We start from the raw sequence: 20173 nt of genomic DNA, 5'->3' as shown, positions 1-20173 counted from the left end.
GGTGCTGAGTGGATGATACTCGGTATTAGCTAGTCTAGTAATCTCGGTCTAAAGCTAAAGGAGTCACAACTAGCGGTAAACAGAGGTCCGATTCCTCCTATCTACTATGGACCCATCAAAATTGTAACGGCAGATGCCTCAAGCAACAATAACCCCGCTGCACGCGAGGCGTCTAAGGCACTATATAGATTTGGATTACGCAGAGGATCCAGATCCTCAAGCGATTCGATCTGTTCCAACTCATATACGTTCTCCCCAGTAATCCGAACACGATATATCCTCCTCGTACTATCTATCCTGTAGCCCGTTGGCCTACTACGACGGTACTCCTTCCTAACTCAGAAATGACGGCGTCTACCACATTCCCAGGTAAGTAAGGTGTCATGCCGATGGTGTCTGGGATGCAGGGCACTAGGGCTCAAATCCTTGGGGTGGTGACACACTAATAGTCATCCTACTGTTACATGATCATGTAGACCGCAATTTACAGGGAAGTTATCTACCACATGTTCATTAATACACCTTAGGATCTGGGAGAGTAGACATTGAGCAGCACAAATTAGACTTCAATCGCCAGTTCATGGTAGCAGTCTAGTGTACCGATACGTAGATTGATCAGTTGGTATCTTTATACTCGCTTCTGAATGAAATATAAATTGCCGAGGGAGGCTTTGGTCCAGGGCGCTGGGGAAGATTAGTAGTCCAATTTCTACCATCTAGATTTGAAGCAAGATATCTCCCTAAAGATCCAAGATATATGATCCAAACTGTTATGTTTTAATATGGGGCTCGGCCTAAATCGATGGGTCTTGATATGGACAGGCTAAAGACTTCCATCCCGTTTGCCCTATTGCCCCATTTCTTAGAAGCATGTTTCGAGGTGGATGCTCAGGCCGCTTTATAAGGGGCGGCTACAAAGCAATTGGTAGAGCTGATCTCTACGCTGTAGCACAGAATTCAAACTCCATAAAGAAAGGCGGAAACTTTTACTTCTCATCTCAGGGGCAATCTCAACTGAGCGGGTCCAGTTTACTGTGACGAAGACAGTGAAATTCAGATAAATTGTGTAGCGCCTACACAAGACAATTATGGAATTGATAGTTTCCTGATTCTTTCTTTAAAGAAAAAATAACAATAATAAATTATTTCCTCCACCTCTTCCTACAGCTCTACGAGCCCATCCTTTCTCGTTCGACAGAGTGCAAAAATGTACTGGCCGTTACTTGTCTTTTCCTCATTGCTGGTAGCCTTCGCTGCCAGTCAAAGCAACGACACGATTGCCGCGAAAAGAGGCGTATCCGCATTCCCTGGCGAAAGAAAATATATGCTGGACCAGTGTCATGGACTCGAGATAATGGGTGCAAGAGCTCAAAGAGGTCAAACTCGACCACCTTCACAAAGTCTGGCATTTGATTGCAAGAATCCCGACAAGAAGGGTCAAGTTCAGACAGGAGCTTTGTGTCTGAACAAATGTCTTGGTTGGAATGAAAGAACGCATCAATTTACCGCACAAAAGAGGTATGTCTACGCCCTCTAATTAGCATAACCAATAGCTCACAATCTTAGTGGATATGGACTTGCGGAATGGAATGGGAATTGTTGGGACTGTCGTTTCGAGAGAAAGGAAAAGGGCGACAACCTTTTCTGTTACTGCGCGAATGTGCCCGAGCCTAAGCCGCATCGTGACTTTGCCACAGCTATCAACATGGGTCTGAGGACGTTCAATCTAGGTAAGCATATGGTGCGATAAAAGTTGAACTGTTGTGTTAACTGACTGTTGTAGACGGTGTTGTAGAGCTTGGTAACGGGGGTGTTCTACGATGCCATGGGGAATATGGCCTTTGTTGAAAGGTGATGAGCGTTTCGGATTTGGTCTCTTACCTAGGGTGATGGTATAGTAACGGTTATTGCTAGTGAAACCTGGTTTAAATTTGAGATTACATATCGGTCATTCGTTATATAATTTAAACCTGCCTTGATTGACTATTCCAATTTTTAGTCTAATTGACATGTCTATAATTCTTCTCAAGCATACACTAGAGACGCAACGGCGAGAGCATACCACAGACTACCCATCTTAGAGAGCATACTAAGTTATGCCTAGTCAAAGCTGCACAGAAAACGTTCGTTAGCTATCTCCCTTGAATATCTCAGTTATCCTTCTGACGCTCAAAAGGTATACTAGTGGCTGGAGTCAATCATACTAGGCACAGAATCAGTCCTACTATGGCTCACAAAGCAATACTGTAGTTCCATGGGTCACACATCTGAGAAGCCAAGAACAACATATAGCACACTGGGATCATCAGTGCAACATGCCCCGGCTACCGACATTTAGAAGCTAAAACTGAGCCAATTACTAGTGCAGCTGTGCGATACCCAAGCACATAGTACTACCATTGATTGAGCTACTGTGCCAGGATAATAGGTATCCAACTACAAATCTAACTTTACCCCAATGGAAGATGATCGAGGCATTCTTAATCTGAGCGTTCCATATGCATTCCCATCGTTAATTCGCGGCCATATTATTGCTTTTACCCGGTTGGAACAATTAAGGGCTATGGGAAAAGCCACGGCATGGTGTAGCTAATACGAAAATGTGAAGTTATGGAGGAGTCCAGTCGATTACCAGTGGTTGCCAAAGTCATTCAAGAGACAAATGTTGACGTCAATACTAATCCAGCCTGATAGTTCTCATGCTCAAGACGTAAGCAGACAAGTTTCTAATTGGGCCTGGGCACCCCAGCCTGTCATCACGACTCAGCTCCAAATAGCTTACTTGTCCATATATGTTTTTTATCCACAGCAAGCGACTACTTCCGAGAAATGATGACGCTCCAGGCATATTACACAAAACTCTCAACCTATCATTTGCCAAGTTTCCATATAGCCATAGGTAGGGCACAATGCGTGGTTTGTATATATCTAGTGTGCTATCACACTGCATTGTAATCAAGTATCTTGAACAATCAGTGCGTATGCGACCAGCTCAACTTATATCCCTATCCCGTCGCTGATCAAGTCATGATGTCACATCTAAGAGCACGCCCAGCAGGGTTATTTTGAAATTCAGCATCATCTCCACCAAGGCTATGTTCTTCTGACAAGAGATATCAAAAGAGGTGCACGCGTAATCTAGTCCAAGATTCGTGCAACACCAACAGGGATCACTTGACAATTGACCCAGCATCCGGCCTCCGGCCCAATGACCAGTCCAGATGCTAGCAGACCTAAATAATGCTTATTTGAATATGAACAAATCTGCTAGGATGCTGCGTCATACTACTTGGTTGATCCATTATAGCCTCGGTGAATATTTAAGTGACGAGGAAGCCCGTTGAGCTCTGCAATTATCCAACAATCAACATCATCTAATCTCAAACAAACGACATTGTCAAGCTTTGCCTTCTACAAACCCCTCAGGGTCCACCGCATTGTAAGTCTAAGACTATCAGTATACCATGTACATCATCTAATCAGCCCTTCACTCAGCACAATGCAGTTCACATACACTGCCATCGCTCTCACCCTGGCTACCGCCATCTCAGCTCAGAGCAACTACCTCATTATGAGCTGCAACACTAGCCCCATCCCCTGCCAGGCTGTCGGTATACCCTGCAACAATGAATACACCCCCTGGGCCTGTCCAGTCAGTAATGACATGGTGGAGAGCTTCTCAACCAACTGCCGCAACATCAATGCTTATCCCGAGGTTCGCGGATCTGGCTTCACCTTGAGTGACGCCAAGCAGACAGCTGGATGCAAGGTTTAAGCAGAGCGGTATTCCGTGAAAAGACACGGTAGCGATGGTATCAACTAGTACGAATGTACTGAGAAGCTCATGTCGCTCTTTGGATTATGATAGCTTAAGGATTTCGGTAGTCAATTTACTCGAATACTTGTTTTCATTGGGTTTAAAGTTCTAGATCAGTAGCGAGGCCCTGGTATCGAAGTAGGCTAATACATTTTCTCACGACGCGTGCTCCCTTGTATTGTGTGACCGTACAGATATAAGCTACGATCACCAGCAGCGAGATTTTTCTTCGGTCTCCTCCAGATTTAGAACTTGACAGTTACTCCCATACTCCAGCAGCTCAGCCCCTCTGACGACCGCTTAGCCAATGGAATTATGCACATCCTACCAACAATCAATAGGCGACAGCATTTTCCTCTCAATAAGAAGCCGTAGAGTTGTACTACATAGATTAATGTGCTTTAATAAGAGCTAGCTCGCTAAAGTAGAACTCCTAGGTTTATCCAAGACAATCCAGAGTTTGTCCCTAACGAGTATGAGTCAATCAATGTCCAACGGAGAGACCCATTTGAATATAAACATTCAACGACAACAGACCTCAACTCAATTCCAAAGTGAATATACGAATTGAATTCTTGCCAGGAACTCGCACAATCAAAATCACAGCCTCACTGCCCACTCAACAATCAATACACCCATACCATGCCTCATCAATACTAGAGCCCTACAAAATCCCTATCAACACCTACAAATCACAAAACGCCTCTGACCATGTCCTCGGCGCATCTGTAATTTATTCACAGAGGTCGAGTATTGCTTATACAACGTATTGCCGACGACGACTTTCCCAATGCATGGGAAGTGCCTAGGGGCGGGGCAAACGATGACGAAACAATCCTTGATTGCGCTGTGCGCGGGCTCGAGGAGGAAACTGGCCTCCAACGCATCGGCTGTCACGGCTATGCTGGGGGAGTTTGAGTGGCTTGACAGTAATTCTGGGCTGAGTGACCTTCGTGGGAGGGGGAATTGGAAGATATTCATTTTCCGGGTGGTAGCTGATGACTCAGATTAAGAACAGTTGGAAGTAACGATCGATCCTAAGCAGCACAAGGCTCATCTATGGGCTACTGAAGAGGAAGTTAGGGCTGATTTATGTAGGGATGTGAGGCTGGAATGGGTCTCGTTGAATCAAAGAAAAGGATACTAGACGCATTTGAACATACTAGAGCTGCTCATCATGGTCTCTAGTTTACTCTGTTGTTAAGCTTGCGAAGCTAGCTCACTTAGAAGTATTGTGAAGCATCTCATCTCCTGGAAGTCATGCCAGCTAAACAACTATCTCCTAACATCGCATTACGGACTATATTATTAAGCGACCTCATTCATATGTTTGGTCATGTTTATTTGTTTGGCAATGACTATAATGACGTCGCGTCCCACAGTACCAGAATTGGGGTGGATGAGAGGCAATAGCGATGCAACTTTATCTGTAAACCATGTCATTATCTAAGTACTATTCAATTGAAGCTGTAGAGACAGCAATGTCGCTTTATCAGATGTTATACCACTGTCTTAACATGTAATCTAAATGCCAAAGCCATTGTGCGTGTCACTACATTGTGCTTGCCTTCTTCGACTAGAATACAAAACTCAGAGGTGATAGTTAGTTGTCTTACCGCAAGCTTTGATTGGAATTTGAATGCACACGCTCTATGCTATTCTTCAGGTATACTGGATTGGGATGCAGGGGATTTATATGATCCTATTATCTCTCGATTCTAAACGTGCAGTACCACTTATGGGGCCCCCACTAGCAATTTGCCAATAGCTCTTCCCCAACGAACTAAAGTTGAATGGGATAGAGAGGCATGGGTTATGATTCGATGTCTTCATGGCGCTAAAAGAGACTGAGTGTGTCACCTGACAACCAGTACCCATAAGGCAGCACTGCAACTCTTAGCTCAATTCAGGGTTGATTGCAAATGCACAACCTCCTAGGCCCCTACTCCGACAAGGGTTGTCACTGTAGGTTTAGCGCGCTGGAGGGCTTGAGAGCTCCCAGGGTCAGCCTCGCCTGGGCAACCACGTGTCGCCTCATCATAAGGCCAGAGTACTGCAGTCTTAGAGCCTAGAACACGTCGGACCCACGTGGGTTTTACATCCTTGCGGCTCAAGCACTGCACTTTTAGCACTCTGGAGGGGACGTTGGGAGGGGCAGTTGGGCTTATCTAAGCCCTACGACACAACCCTAGTTCAGCCTCGTCTTCAGCAGTGAGACCAGTGCCTCCCCCCCCCCCCCAGAGATACAGACCTGCTTTTCTTTCCGCTTATTATAACTCAGTCGCTGGTCAATCCAACCAAAAAATTCATGGGACTCAGATTCCATCACCGCAGACGTTTTGATTGAGCAAGCGACGAAGATGTCACTCAGACGACTTCTCAACCCGACGGACAATGACGCTGGAGACGAATGGACAGATCCTATGCGGCGCGTCCGTCCGAGGCTCGAAGAGCCTGTTGACTGGTAGTCGATGGCCACACTACCTTATCGTAGTTCACTGTTGATAAGACTAGGGCTCTGAACCCAACAGAGGACCACCTCGACCCGATGATCTATCCAACAGATATGTCGGTCAACCATTCCTTCGGTGACCAGGACATGATGTTTGTAAATCAGCTTGCGTCTATTCCGGGCCTAGACGCCATTTCCTTTGATCAAACCCCCTTCTTGCAGCCGGTGCCTGATGAGGTAGGGTTGAGTGGTACATCCATGGCATCAACGTCTGGGGTCGAATTTATCGATGGGCCAGCGGGTAACGTCGATGTTTCGATGGTGGATGCCGCGTCCAGTGGACACGAAGAGCAGATCTGCTATGGAATGGTTGGTCAAAATCCCCTGCACAAGCAATCTGAGATTAACGTATACCCAGCTCGTCCATGAGAAGGTTAAATTGGTAGGAAAAGGCCAAGAACTAGAAACTAAAATACTAGCACTTAAAGAGAATAACCAACATGTTCAAACCCTTAACATCCACTTGTCTGGCGGCGGGCCACTCTCCCTCAGGTTTCCTGACGGCACGGATTTAGGCTATCTATCCAAAAAGATGGAGCAGGCGTTGCAAGGGCTTATTGATTTGCCCTTATTCGAGATCGACGCTCTCACCAATCTCACTTTTCTCATTGAGTTCCTGCGTCGTGCTGGGAAGCCAGCTGATGCGGCGATTCGCGTGAGCCTCAACGTTTATGGAAGAGAGTCTGATCGCGATGAAGTAGGGAGGGAACTTTCAAAGAAGGATCTCTTCCTCCAACACCCGGATGACTGTCGTGTAGGGGTCAGATATGACAATCCACATATCCTACACTTAGACGGGATGGATGAGACAGATACCGATGAAGAGGATGAGGAAGTTGTTACTGAGGTGGAAGTGTCGGAAAATACGCCTGAGCAGGAAGAGGGCCTCAGGGAGACCCTTGACGAGGTCTTTAATTCACTAACGCGAGGTGATCACCTTAGGCAACTAGGAGGGAGCGAGACATTGAATAGGACCTTATATCAGTCAGTTACCAATTATAGTATGCCTTCGACGATATACTGGGATCTAATCTGTGCAATAAAATAGGCATCAAGGAGAAGCGTTGGATTTCATGATACAACGAGAGACGGGTGCTATCCCAGAGGACTATCGCCTCTGGAAACCAAAGCCTATGGGCCCGGGGCAACTGTATGGAGATTCGCTTCAACTCTGAAGCATTGGCGCTGACCGGGACTAGGTATTGCCATGTCATCACCGGCAACGAGCAGCAAGAGCAACCCGACGAGAGCGGTGGAGGGATCCTTGCTGATGAGATGGGCATGGGAAAGTCTCTTACTACACTCGTTCTTATGGCAAAGACATTGCGAGAAGCACGCCAATGGGTTGAAAGTGTAAAGGCTCCTCCAGGAGCATCCCTTGCTGAGACGCCTACTCGAGCGACGTTGGTCATTGTTCCCTCGCGCGGTAAGGATCCTTGCGCCTAGATCATATGGGTAACCTAACTTTTAAAGTGCTGATTAACACCTGGGAGAGGGAAATTGACGAGTAAGAAACCGCTCAGCGTGTTCTTCCAAGAGGCTAACAATATTCCAGTCACCTAAATGCTGGCATGAAGATGATGAGATACCATGGACGATCGCGGAAGGAACTTATTAGCAATATCGACCGATATGATATTGTCACCACCACCTATAACACTCTTGCAAAGGAACATGATGCAAAGGTCCTCGGAAAGGGGCAGAGCCCGCTACATGACTTTGCGTGGTATCGAGTTGTCCTAGATGAAGGTTGGTCATTAACTTGGACAATATGTGCATGAAGCGATAATATTAACCCGGTTCAGCACACATGATACGTCGCCGTAGCACAACTTTCCACAGGGCTGTGGTCGAACTGAGAGCCAAATCACGCTGGTGTCTCTCGGGAACTCCTATCCAGAACAGCTTAGGCGATCTAGGCTCACTATTGGCCTTTATACAATTGAAGCCTTTCCACGATCCCAGAAACTTCAGTCATTGGATAGCTAACCCTTTTGGAGTCAGGGCAACCAAGCGGAAAGCAATCGAAAGGCTCATACTTCTTCTGGAGGCTGTCTGTCTCCGGCGAACAATAGAGCGCGTTGATTTGCCAGGTCAACGATCAGAGATACGTCTTGTGCAATTTACTCCTGAAGAACGTGCCGAGTATGAGCTTACAGTTAAAGACATGAAGCGATTCATCCACCAAAAAGCTGGGGAATACAATCAGCAAGCAGACACATTTGGCATGTTCCAGGTATTTCTGCAGCTAAGGAGCTTTTGTAATCATGGAACATATCAGCCCCGGTTCTCTTGGGCTAAGAGGAACCTGCTGGAGGATGAATTGGACCCTGTCTGTTCGATGACGAGGGATAGCTTGAACCGCTGCTCAGGTTGCCGACAGCCTTTGCCGGTCATACCACATGACAGACGGCCAAAGTATGTAGAGAGTTGCAAGCATGTCCTTTGTGATGATTGTTCTTGGGGCAGCAGCATTCAGTCAGACCCAGAGGAGAGGCGCCACTGTCCACTATGTCAGTCTCTTAGGGGGGCACGTTATCGTGGCCATATACCCGCCGCGTCAAGTCAGAGAAACCGGAACGATACAGATCATCTAAACAGAGACGGCTACTCATCCAAGATGAGGGCGCTTATATCCGACGTGCAGAGGGATATAGGGACAACCAAAAGGTATGGTCGATCAGTACAAGCCTTTCGTATCACTGACAACGGTGCAGTATCATTTTCTCATGTTGGACACGGACCCTTGACCTGATAGCAAAGCACCTGAAAGCTTCACGTATAGAATTTGAGCGCATTGACGGGAAAACATCAACATCTCAGCGCCAAAAGATTCTTGACATATTCGATGGCACGAGGACGGTCCCCGTGTTGATCATGACAACAGGCACAGGAGCTTTCGGGTACGGCCTGCTTTCTAATGTTTCCTAGTTATGAAGAATGCTCTGGCTGAAGTGAAGCAGGCTGAATCTACAGTCCGTCAATCGGGTATTCATCGTCGAGCCACAATGGAATCCTAGTGTTGAGAGCCAGGCTATTGCACGAGCAATTCGCCTTGGCCAGGAACAGCAAGTCCTAGTCACCCGCTACCGTGTTGAGAACAGTATTGAGGAGGTCCGTTAAATCTCTTTTGTCAAGGTTTAGTCAATTATGAGCTAACTGTGCCATTCCTACAGGCCATGTGCTCCCAGCAAACGCAAAAATTGAAGATCAGTCAAATGGACTTCAAAAAGGACTTGGAAGCATCTGCTGCTGGTGATGAAGGAACCTCTGATCATCCTTCAGATATCCATTGAAAGGGGTACCGTGACGACGATGCCTCAGCTCACTGCCCTTCAGCTCCGAAGCAAATCGTTAGCCGGGCATCATTCGATGGATCAACGTGCGTAACCTGTTAGTGACAGATCTACAATGATAATCGCGTTAGATGATACACTCCAATTTCATATTCTCGCTATGATACACACGCAATAAATGTATAACCCCGGCCAGACAAGCCTGCACCAGGTCCGGTCAACCCAGGGAATCTGATCGATTAAGCATCTTTAATGGTCAAGACACGTAGAAAAACTAGAGCAATCGAACGATGTCCACTCCCACCGTCTACACTACCAGGCGTTCACATCGAAGTTTTCCTAGGCGAATGTTAAAATGAGACGGACTCCAGCAGGGAGGACAGATACGTACCTCAGAAAAGTAGGTCGTCACTACGGTCCGGTCAGAGAACTTCCGACCAGCAAGCGCCTTCAACGCATTGGTTGTTGATTCCACCGAGTCAAACTTGACGAAGATCTTGCCGACACCAGGAGACTGTCTGCTGCCGCCGGAGGGACGGGGAATCTTCAGTTCAACAACCTGACCATACTTCGAACACTCTTCATGCACATCATCGCAGATTTCTATTGCCGTTAGCAAAGCACAAATGATGGCGTAGCGTTAGTACATACCCTCGTAATCATCGTTGTCCATGAGCTCCTCTGGCGTCACCATATTCAACAACTGCAGCACACGACTGGTCTCCAAATCTTGAGAAGTGGTCTTGGCAAACATCGACATCGCATTGACACCCATGTCGAGTCCGGCAGCCTGCGTTATTCCAATACTAGCGCGCACAACCTTGAGATGCCTGTCACCCAATTCCATACCGTTGAGTCCTTCCACGGCAATGCTCGTCGCATTCGGATCAGCGTACTCGCAAAATGCAATTCCCTAGCTTACTTAGTAACAGCCTGTCGTCTGTCGTTAAACAGGACTTACCCTAGACTCCTCCGTTGAACCATCCTTAACCAAAACAAAAGACTTCAACTCGCCGAAGGACTTGAGAAGCATCGTGACAGGCTCTTCCGGAATGTAGTGAGGGATATTCGACACACAAATCTTATTGGGCGAGTCGGGAACTTCGTTCAACAATATCCCCTCTTGGTATTCTTGCTCATTGCCACTTGGAACAATATAATCCTTGGGTCGCCGTACCTCAAGGCCCTGGGGTGCTCCGTTCGCCGCTCCGTTGCCGGCAGCCTCATTCTCATCCATCGTAATTCCATCGAAAGCAAGAGCGACTGTAGCATCGTTGGGCGTCTTGAATTCCAGGAGTGCAAAGCTACGATCATCGGACACTTGGGCTGAGATACAGGGATCCACGCTGTGAATGACATTCAGACCATTGAGCTGAAGGTTGAAGAAAGACAGCAAGTTCTCTCCCGTTGCGCTCGCAGGAAGATTGGATACAAACAAGCGCTTGGCCTGGCGGGAGTTGGATGGTTTCAGAGAGGCGCTCTCTGCCGTTCCAGCACCAGGCTGGCTCATGAAAGCCTGCAGGCGACTGGGGTCCATGGGTTGCTGTCGTGGGGCACCCGGAAGAGGGAACATGCCTGCAAAGTAAGTAAACTTTCTCTATTCAACGCGAATCCACGGCATATGAAAGCAATCTCACCTGATAACTTGGCCTGCTCCGCAGTCACATTTTCATAACCAGGAGGCTTAATATCCCACTGCGTCAGACGACGTTTCCGGTGCAGAACCGACTGTACTTCTGTCAAGTCGGGCGTCGCTTCCCTCTTCCGAGGTGGTGACGCACTCCTCCGCCTTTCTCTCTTGTCGCCGCGGTCGCCACGGTCGCCACGATCGCCGCGCTCGCGCTCGCGCTCGCGGTCTCTGCCGTCTCGTCTAGGTCTTTCTTCGAACAAATCTCCCCGATCCCTATCACGTCGAGATGACCGGTCATCGAAGTCTCTGCGTCGGCGGTCGCCGCGGTCTCCGCCGCGGTCTCGGTCCCATTCACGATCATCCCTCCGATTGGAGTAGCGGTCCTCCCGTTCTCTGGCGCGATAGTCACGGCTCGACGAGTACGTATCTACTTCATATTCGCGTCGGGAACTTCTAGAGCTGTAGTGGGGGGATCTCGAACGTCTTCTGTCTCCTCTGTCTCCTCTGTCTCCGCGCTCTCGTCGCTCGTCGCGCTGATGGGGCTTTCGTTAGTTATGAAGTGAAGGGAACATGACCACCATGAAGCACTCACGTAATAGTCCCTGGAGCGGCCAGAGTCTGCGACCATAATTATTAGATGACCATTCAATATACCAGTCACCAGTAGGAGTTCCATTGTAAGTACTGACCTCTGGACGAATACGTATCGCCGTTCATACTGAGCTCAGGATTCGTTGCTCCTTGCTGTTTCTGGTTGTGGATAAATGTATAAAAGCAACAGCCCTCGAGGTATGCCTCTAGTCAAAATAAACGGGCAACAGGGCAGAGAACCAACAATCCAGGATGAGGGAGAGGGTGCTTGCACGACGGAGCTGCGCTGAGGAAAACTCCAGTCGTGACGATCGGCGAGCAGCCGCGGCGTCTAGAGTCGAAGCGGTTAGCGCGTGTGTCTACGGAGTGACCGCCTTCCGTTTTCTATCCGGACTGGCAGAATCTTTATCTGCGCTGATATGATATGAGTCTCTTTTTGGAGTTTCCAATCGATTCAATACAGTTATCATGACTGTCGGGGCCTTTTCAGAATGGCGTAGACTGCCAGTTAGTCTTAGCGAGCTATGCATTAATACGACGCTTCGTTGTGGGCAGTCATTCCGGTGAGCGCCACCCCTTTTTCTCCTAACGTATCCGGCGCATTGGCTAACTGATCTAGATGGCACAACGTACCTGACAGCGATGAATGGAGGTGTGTTCTCCATGGTCGCCTTCTATCTCTCAAGCAGGACTCGACAGATCTATACTATAGGACCTACCTACCTCCCAAACTGTCCAACCCAATCCCTCTCCCAACGCCACCTTCATCACATCCACCCTCTCGCGCCGACTCGGACAAACCTGTAGACCACCCCCTATCCGATAAAGATGACATCCTTCCTATCCTCACGCATTACTTCAATCTTGCTTCCAACCTCACATCCCTCTACTCCTATTGGTCCTCCAATGACCCCAACTTCAAGAAGAAAGCTCCTCAATTCACCGGAATCCGCATCCTACGTCAAGACGCATGGGAGGCTTTAGTCTCCTTCATCTGCAGTAGCAACAACAACATCGCGCGCATCTCCCAGATGGTCGAGAAGCTCTGCATCAATTATGGTCCCTTCATCGCCTCTATTGACGGCCGCGCGTACCATGATTTCCCACCACCCGAGGCCTTAACCAGCGATGATGTGGAGAGTCGACTGCGTAGTCTGGGCTTCGGATACCGTGCCAAATACATATATCAAACGGCAGTGATTGTCTCAACGCAGCGCGAGAAAGGGTGGTTGGACTCTTTGCGGAACCCTGAGTCTCCCAATCTCGGGGTTGAGGCTGCGACCGGCGGCGAGATGAGACCGGAAGGCCGAGAGGGGTATCGCGAGGCACATGAGAAGCTGCTCGAGTTGCAGGGTGTGGGGCCCAAGGTTGCGGATTGTGTTTGTTTGATGGGGTTGGGCTGGGGGGAGTCTGTTCCGGTTGATACCCACGGTACTTTTCCCATTACTATCTCTTTTGCGGACGTTGTTGAATGCTAACCCCTTACCAAACAGTTTGGCAAATAGCTCAGCGAGATTACAAGTTTGGCAAGGGTGCCCATAAATCGTTAACAAAAGCTACATATGACGCTGTGGGCAACCACTTTCGCAAACTCTGGGGACAGGAGGCTGGTTGGGCGCAGAGTGTTTTATTTACCGCTAATTTGAGAACATTCTCGGATCGACTGGTTGCTTCGAAGAAGGAGGAAGTGGAAGTCAAGGTCAAGGACGAGTCGGACGAGGATCGCAAAGTTGAGGTTACTACGAAAGTCACTACTACTACAGCTGTAAGAGTGAAGAGGTCTGCGAGCGAAAGCAAGGTGAAGACCGAACCCCGTGATGAGAAGGACGTTAAGACCATTGTTGAGACGCAGACGACAAGACGGATGTCAAAGCGGCTTCGGAACCGCTAACCATTTCATTCGAGTTGTTTTATTCTTATAGAGGTGTGTGGAAAGATTAATATGTAGATGGCATAGAATGTACAAAGTATATGCACCGCTTTGAGACTAGCATGATAACCCTACCGCACTACAGTATCATATTGAATCTGTAGATGGATATATGAATCATCTATATAGCCTAGTGGAGTTGACCAAGCACGCCTAGGTGCCTGAGTGCGGGCTTGCAAGATTCGAAGAGTCAATCCTGTTCTGGTCCGGTTGTGCTGTTCAAAAGTCAGCACTGGCCCAAACATGAATATCATTGACATAGTATTCTTGACTTAGGGATATTAACTACTAGCCTAGTATTTTTGCTCTCAAGGAGTTTCACCTATACCCTATCCAAACCAACCTTACAAACTCCATTTTGCAGACCGGATGCCAGAACATAAAACAAGCCCCGTCTCTTCACAGCACCAAACACCAGAAATTCGCAAAAAGAAAAAAGAAAAGAAAAAGGAATATTTATGCCAGCAGATATATCGGTGAAGACGAAAGCTCAAGTAGACAACTCTATGCCGTATACCCCCATCTCCTGACCCATCAGCCCCCTTGTTTTTAAGTCCCACATAGATAGCCATCAAGAGTCTCTAGAGCACATCTCCAAAAGGTAATGTACACGTTTTGTAGTTCTCAGCATGTCTCCAATGGGACGCAAGGCAGATACCTCGAGATATCTCACCCTCATGCCCCAAAGGCATCAGAACTGTTCACCATGCCGGTGTGTACAAACTATCAACTGGATCAATCTAGTTCGATACATCTGCTGTGGCCAGTCCAGTATGAAACTAGTATCAAAACACGGTCATCTCGTGGTATACTTCCGCAGAAAGACACAAGCAATCTTCATGGACAGGCTTGTTTGGTAAATTTATACATCTTTACAATACTGGTGAAGATGTATGCCTCTTGGAACCGGGGCTGGGAGATTGGTATCTAGGATGTATAGGATATAATCATGCCAATTCACTATAATCAGGATATCATGTTGTAACTCCCATCTGCTGCTTACTTTGTGAAGGTGCTTCGTGTTTGTTTTGAGTTGTTAACTATCTTGAAGATACATGGTCCGGGTATCCTCGCAGTCCTTGTGTACATCGGGTTTTCATTGCAGGATCGCTACGGCATGGCTTCGGGGACATTGACGGGGAAATCTAGGAGATTCTATACACCCGTCTACACTCTAAGTTAATGTTGATATAGATGTCTTGTGTGGTAACATCAAGAGTCGAACAATAGGCAGTTCGAAGAATCCTCCAGAGAAGAGAGCTCTCTTGTCTGGGGGGGTTGATATCCTCCCACAGGAACACAGAGCCACACCTTGAATATGTCCCAGCCAGCTAAACACATAATTCCCTTCATCAACACGTCAGCCGAATCCATGAGAGAGTGAAACCTCATTCTGGTAGCCCTGTTTGTTTAACCGATTTGCTTAACCGAAGATGTCACACTCGGCAACGTTCGAGATACAACCAGTCGTGGCAGACAAGTCAGGATATTTGAAAACAACCACACTCTCACTTGCATTAGGGCGAATAGATGTTCATGCAAGTTGAAGAGTACCGAATCCCCAAACTTCCCGCGGTGCTATATCGGGTAGCAGTAGCGAGATTCTTTGTTAACAAGCCACGATACATCGCGCGCTATGACCCATGGTAGCTCTTTGACGAGCTTCGGAGGTCAAAGCTTGACAGGAGCTCAATGGCAACGCTGGTACCTGATCATGCAAGTGCACCGTGGCTCGGCAAGCATATACCGATTCACCGCAACAAAGACCAAAGCATCGAGATATCCTGCAGACGACACCTGGTTCTTTGTTCTCGACGCCTCGGAAACCCAAATTTGTATCCAAGTTCTTGCTTCCCCTGTCATGTTTCAGTAAGAGAGTGTTAACAAAAACCTAATATAAACTACCCCCAAAACAGTAAATGCCAGCCTTTAGGGCCAGGTCAAGTGACCGCTCACTTCCTTATCAAACCCTATCCCCAGGGTATATCAATATATAATATGAAAACAGGTATAGTATTCGCCACCAATACCAACACCAATTAAGTCCAAGCACAAAGAACGTCATGTTTTGTAATGATTCAGTCGGCAATGGCCGATCGAGTGGGAATTAATCAACGTGCGACATGTGAACGTGGTCCACTTTGAACCCTCGGCCCAAGCTCATATTCTCGTTTTCTGTCTAAACTAGGGACGAACCTTAAGTGACATTGCGGAAGGCAGACCCGTCGCCTTCACCAACCGGATCAGATACGCGAGATATCTAACTTCGAGCTGTGCAACGTTGGGCCAAGGTCAACGAGGTCTTGGTACATGGTCGAGACGTTGGGTACTGTCCATGGTATACGGAGTACTGTATGTATGTATGTATGTATGTATGTATGTACGTACGTACATACCTACAGTGATATAGTTCAATCGTGACTGAGTACTTACTCACTTTTCATTAAAACTCAACCACAATACCACCAACCACCTATATCGACAATCAATCAATAAGTAATAACACCGCCGACTAAGATCCAAAGATCTAAAGATCCGTCGCTATCCCCCGCAAAAAAATCCACGTATACCCCGGAACCGATCATGCCACAGATCTGATCATACCATGTCGTCCCAAGTTCCCAACACTCATCTCCACTTCTCACCTCCACTACTGTACACTACGGCATCAAGGCACGACCCAGTTCGCTTACCCCACGGGGCAGCGTCGTAATCATGATCTAAATGCAACCGTAACGAGAGGAAAAGTGGACAAAAGAAAAGTCTCATCCGAACTCCACCGGTCCCTCCAACGACGACACAAAAAGAAAAACCCACCACCCCATCCCCGGAAGTAGATCCTAGCTGAAAGTAGTAAACAACGGCAATTGGTATTTGGAAGCCAACCGTCGATCCACCCCGGGGACCTCGGGAGAACCATGAATGACAGGACTATCACCACCGTTCTAGAAGAAACTAAACCATGGTGCGGACGTTCGTCGGGAAAACGTGGAGAGTTAGGGTAGTCGATTTCACATGTGATGGTTCTGGGGTCCGCGGCTGGTGGGATTATTCAGGGGATCTGATTGGTGAAGTTGTTCCGGTGGGAGGATTTACGGGGGGGCGGATTTGGGTTAATGCGTGGTATAGTCTAGGTTTAATCTTTTTTAGTTTTTGTGATATTATTTTATTTTATTTTTTAAAAAATGTTTTACCTCACTAATAATGAAGAAATAACTTTTGGTGTTTGGCTTAGGTTGGAGATGATGTGTAGAAGAGAGGGTCTAGGAAGGTCAGAGGACGGGTGTGGCTCCGGAACCCTTAGTGAGGGTCCCGTATCGGACTACTGTGTACGTATCTACACTAGTCAGTTAGTTGAACCAACCCTCAATTATGGTTCGAAGCTTACCAAAATGCGGGGGAGGGTTTCATCGGGTCCGGATTTCCGCCTCTTTGTTCAGATTATGTCTTTGTTGGGGTTTCTGCAGTCATTTTGGGTTTGATACGTTCCAAGGAATGAAGGTTAACGGTGAACCGGATTTTGGTCTCTTCCAGTATCATTCGAGATGATTGAAAACTAATATAGAACAGAAAATAGCTATGCAACACGGAAACAGATAGGGTATAGGATCATACATCATACAAGAAATGTACAGGGCTTTTCGTTGATTAAAACGAAGTAAAAAGGGAAAGAAAGAAAAAGAAATCAGTGAAATCACTTGGACAGAGTGTGCTGATGATTCGACTGAGCAAACGTGGACTGGGGATCCCAATCGCGTCCTTGTGATGCACTAGGTGGCCGAGGCGAGGAGAAACTCATCGACGGCCGCACGTACCGCGCTTCTCGTCCGTAGTGACCCCCCTCTGGACTCTTGGTCCGCGCTGGGCTGGGGGACCGTACGATTGGTTCTGGCGATTTGCAGGATGCGAGTGCGGAGCTCTCCAGCATCTCGTACGTCCGTGTGTCCGGGGTTTTCGCACGAGCATCTGCAGAGACGAACTCGTGGTTCCGCCCCAACTTGGTCTTGAAGAACTCGGCCCAGCCGAGGAACATCCCCGGGCGTGCGAACAGGATAAAGTTCCAGAACCCAACCAGCGACAGGAGAATCAATAGGGCCAGGATCGTCGCCTCATTCGGGCCAAGGGCGTGGGCCAGACTTTGACATTTCTTGACGTCACCCTTCGAGGAAACCAAGCAAAGAAGCCAGGGCTGGGCTCGTTCCAGGTTCTCGGGCGTCAGGCTTGTCTTGTTGTTCACTTGGATGAAAATCACTGCGAAGAAGATGACGTTGCCGATGATGATCAGAACCAAGGCGACTCCTCTCCATTGTAACTGCAGGACTCGTCGAATGCGACGGTATGCCTGTCGCGCCGTGACGGTACGGACACTGGATGTATATGACGGCAGGTGGGAGCTGTTGGTGCTGGAGTCGGCAGTGTCAAAGATGGACTTCACGTAGACGTGGATACAGTACGCCATCGTCGCGAGCTGCAGAATCAGAGAAGCCCCAGCGAAAGCCATGACCGGCGCCCAGTAATCCTTGGTTCCATACTTGATGTTAATATGGCACACGTCACCAAAGCGGAAGGATACCCCGGTCAAAATGAGCATGACCGTTATGCCGATACCAGGGATAGCCCAGCCGCAGATTAAAGCCCCCCACATGAACTTCTTGCCGAGGATCACCTCCCAGCAGACCTGGAGATGAAATGCAAGGGTACGGATAAAGCCTGTGACGGTTAGCCAGTTGACACCCGAAGTGGTTTAGCTGTGCACCAACGTACTCCACGTTACGACCGCCCAGCCTCCAAATAAGAGCAAAGTGCCGGACCATGCGCAGGATAAGTTCGAATGCATATCATTCGGCGTAATTTCGTTGTAACACTGGTCGGGTTTGGCACCAAGAGGAATAATAAACGCAAGCTAAAGGGTCAGCCCATCCCACCGCTCTTAGGGCATCTAATACTACATACCTCCATAAAACAAATTCCCAACGTAAAACAGATGCTCAGGTAATGACGATGCGTCCATTTTGCCGGAAGAACCGCATACGAAACAAGGAGGAAAATGCAGAGAGGCAAGATTGCCACACTCAGCCAACTCGCAGCTTGCGCCTTTGTAGTGATGTCTACCGAGGGTCGATCGTGTTAGAAAATTTTTTGGAACGCGCTGCGAACCGAGACCTCTACTTACCCTCCCCGTAGATCCAGTCTGCCAATGGACAAGGAATACAACAGGAAATAGTACCGTCTTCTAAAGGGAGCTTCGCACAATACCGTCCTGAGGTAACTGTTGAGTCACAGATTAGTCCACCCCAGCCCATGACCGGTCAACAACCAATGATACAAGAGGCGACAGGAACATACATCCACCGGTGGACGGGAAGAAAGACTCTTGGAGGAAAGGCTCCGGGCAGAGCCCATGCAATGTTTGATTCGTCATGTTGTGGGATTCTATCATCTATCTTTGTTGGGTGTTGTATGCGACAGATCGCGGGTGGAGGTCATATCCTTGCAAAACGGCAAGAAGCAGACACTCGAGAATGCGACGCAGAAGAGATCCTCGAGTGTGATACCCCACAGAGAGGCTCACAGTCGCGCAACGACTGCAATTGACAGGAAAGGTAGACGATCTCTCACGATAGTGGTCAGCGTCGTGGTTGGGGTGAGAAGGTGAGGGAAGCCAGAACATTGAAGAGGGGGGCAATAGTCAGATATAGTTAGAAATAGTGATGAGCCATCTTAGTGCCTCCCCAGTTCTGGCAAAGGTCCCAATCGCTTGAGGGGGAGACAGTTCCAGTGGACTGACTGGGGGGGGGTCCGTTCACCAGAGGCATCAATACCCCGTCGGCATCTACGACTTTGATTGGGCACAGACATCGTTGGAAGAGTGACTGGAACGAAGCTCGAGGATGAGCTTGGCACCAGGGGGGGGAAGAATGTAAGGGAGGATCCCAGACAAGCCCAAACTTCCAAAGATTGTACGTCTGTCCGACGGGGATTCCAATCGGCTGGAGAGATGGCTCATTCCCTACTCGAATAGTGGAGACTACGGGCTAAAGGCGTAGGTGAGCAAAAAACGGTATGCAGAGCGGGGAGTATTGGTTAATTTACTCACACGAGGGCCCCGTATTATAATCTAGTCTCGATGGGGAAATTTTACAGATGACCTTAAATGTCACTGATTGGGAGGTGAAGTACCGGGGACCTCCACTTGGTGATGAGGGTCCGTTCTCTCTTCAATCTTGCTCAATTGGAAGTAATTATAGAAGTCCAAAGCCCTAAATCAGTTTGTGTCAGGTTCTGGCTAACCATGGTTGAAGTCTTCCAGACCGGAAAGGACTCCGCCAACATGATACATGCCCTAAAGATGAGGATGATGAGGATACAGCTTTTTTTTTTTTTTTTTTTTTTTTTT

General features: G+C 48.0%; 5 protein-coding genes across 5 annotated transcripts; 3 read left to right on the top strand and 2 right to left on the bottom strand.

Moving 5' to 3' along the window:
* Positions 1 to 1207: 1207 nt before the first annotated feature.
* On the top strand, positions 1208 to 1848 carry BDV38DRAFT_288869 (uncharacterized protein; the record flags this gene model as incomplete). The annotated part of the gene is made up of 3 exons (XM_032061118.1): positions 1208 to 1518; positions 1567 to 1730; positions 1784 to 1848. 3 exons carry the CDS (start codon positions 1208 to 1210, stop codon positions 1846 to 1848), a joined length of 540 nt encoding a protein of 179 aa, XP_031907306.1.
* A 4235-nt stretch (positions 1849 to 6083) lies between these two features.
* BDV38DRAFT_27182 (DEAD/DEAH box helicase) lies at positions 6084 to 10266 on the top strand. The gene is made up of 11 exons (XM_032057384.1): positions 6084 to 6281; positions 6332 to 6638; positions 6688 to 7313; positions 7378 to 7479; positions 7529 to 7755; positions 7803 to 7836; positions 7885 to 8078; positions 8135 to 8999; positions 9047 to 9232; positions 9293 to 9443; positions 9506 to 10266. Exons 1-11 carry the CDS (start codon positions 6178 to 6180, stop codon positions 9623 to 9625), a joined length of 2916 nt encoding a protein of 971 aa, XP_031907305.1. The 5' UTR covers positions 6084 to 6177; the 3' UTR covers positions 9626 to 10266.
* Positions 9511 to 12151, bottom strand: BDV38DRAFT_27155 (splicing factor u2af large subunit). The gene is made up of 7 exons (XM_032057332.1): positions 11945 to 12151; positions 11848 to 11873; positions 11263 to 11788; positions 10587 to 11200; positions 10277 to 10538; positions 10017 to 10228; positions 9511 to 9964 (listed from the first exon to the last, which is right to left on the bottom strand). Exons 1-7 carry the CDS (start codon positions 11970 to 11972, stop codon positions 9938 to 9940), a joined length of 1695 nt encoding a protein of 564 aa, XP_031907304.1. The 5' UTR covers positions 11973 to 12151; the 3' UTR covers positions 9511 to 9937.
* A 1-nt stretch (position 12152) lies between these two features.
* Positions 12153 to 13866, top strand: BDV38DRAFT_27206 (8-oxoguanine glycosylase OGG1). The gene is made up of 3 exons (XM_032057423.1): positions 12153 to 12409; positions 12466 to 13277; positions 13340 to 13866. Exons 1-3 carry the CDS (start codon positions 12315 to 12317, stop codon positions 13735 to 13737), a joined length of 1305 nt encoding a protein of 434 aa, XP_031907303.1. The 5' UTR covers positions 12153 to 12314; the 3' UTR covers positions 13738 to 13866.
* A 3509-nt stretch (positions 13867 to 17375) lies between these two features.
* gprM lies at positions 17376 to 19508 on the bottom strand. Its single transcript, XM_032056328.1, has 5 exons — positions 19123 to 19508; positions 18950 to 19045; positions 18730 to 18884; positions 18541 to 18679; positions 17376 to 18486 (listed from the first exon to the last, which is right to left on the bottom strand). Exons 1-5 carry the CDS (start codon positions 19214 to 19216, stop codon positions 17471 to 17473), a joined length of 1500 nt encoding a protein of 499 aa, XP_031907302.1. The 5' UTR covers positions 19217 to 19508; the 3' UTR covers positions 17376 to 17470.
* Positions 19509 to 20173: the final 665 nt, after the last annotated feature.

The sequence above is a fragment of the Aspergillus pseudotamarii genome (assembly GCF_009193445.1).
Source record: "Aspergillus pseudotamarii strain CBS 117625 unplaced genomic scaffold BDV38scaffold_119, whole genome shotgun sequence".
NCBI classification, from domain to species: Eukaryota; Fungi; Ascomycota; class Eurotiomycetes; order Eurotiales; family Aspergillaceae; genus Aspergillus; species Aspergillus pseudotamarii.
This window is presented reverse-complemented; position numbering and strand designations above follow the sequence as displayed.

What these genes read in the sequence shown, in the direction of transcription:
- BDV38DRAFT_27206 (XM_032057423.1), top strand. Translation starts at nt 12,315, where the DNA reads ATGACTGTCGGGGCCTTTTCAGAATGGCGTAGACTGCCAGTTAGTCTT. An exon ending in CGTTGTGGGCAGTCATTCCG is followed by an intron (nt 12,410 to 12,465) that starts GTGAGCGCCACC and finishes TAACTGATCTAG; the next exon opens with ATGGCACAACGTACCTGACA. An exon ending in TGTTCCGGTTGATACCCACG is followed by an intron (nt 13,278 to 13,339) that starts GTACTTTTCCCA and finishes CTTACCAAACAG; the next exon opens with TTTGGCAAATAGCTCAGCGA.
- BDV38DRAFT_27155 (XM_032057332.1), bottom strand. Translation starts at nt 11,972, where the DNA reads ATGAACGGCGATACGTATTCGTCCAGAG. An exon ending in GGAGCAGGCCAAGTTATCAG is followed by an intron (nt 11,201 to 11,262) that starts GTGAGATTGCTT and finishes CTTACTTTGCAG; the next exon opens with GCATGTTCCCTCTTCCGGGT. An exon ending in GGACAACGATGATTACGAGG is followed by an intron (nt 10,229 to 10,276) that starts GTATGTACTAAC and finishes TAACGGCAATAG; the next exon opens with AAATCTGCGATGATGTGCAT.
- gprM (XM_032056328.1), bottom strand. Translation starts at nt 19,216, where the DNA reads ATGATAGAATCCCACAACATGACGAATCAAACATTGCATGGGCTCTGC. An exon ending in TGGGAATTTGTTTTATGGAG is followed by an intron (nt 18,680 to 18,729) that starts GTATGTAGTATT and finishes CTGACCCTTTAG; the next exon opens with CTTGCGTTTATTATTCCTCT. An exon ending in CTGGGCGGTCGTAACGTGGA is followed by an intron (nt 18,487 to 18,540) that starts GTACGTTGGTGC and finishes TAACCGTCACAG; the next exon opens with GCTTTATCCGTACCCTTGCA.
- BDV38DRAFT_27182 (XM_032057384.1), top strand. Translation starts at nt 6,178, where the DNA reads ATGTCACTCAGACGACTTCTCAACCCGACGGACAATGACGCTGGAGAC. An exon ending in TCGAGTTGTCCTAGATGAAG is followed by an intron (nt 8,079 to 8,134) that starts GTTGGTCATTAA and finishes AACCCGGTTCAG; the next exon opens with CACACATGATACGTCGCCGT. An exon ending in ACAGGCACAGGAGCTTTCGG is followed by an intron (nt 9,233 to 9,292) that starts GTACGGCCTGCT and finishes GAAGTGAAGCAG; the next exon opens with GCTGAATCTACAGTCCGTCA.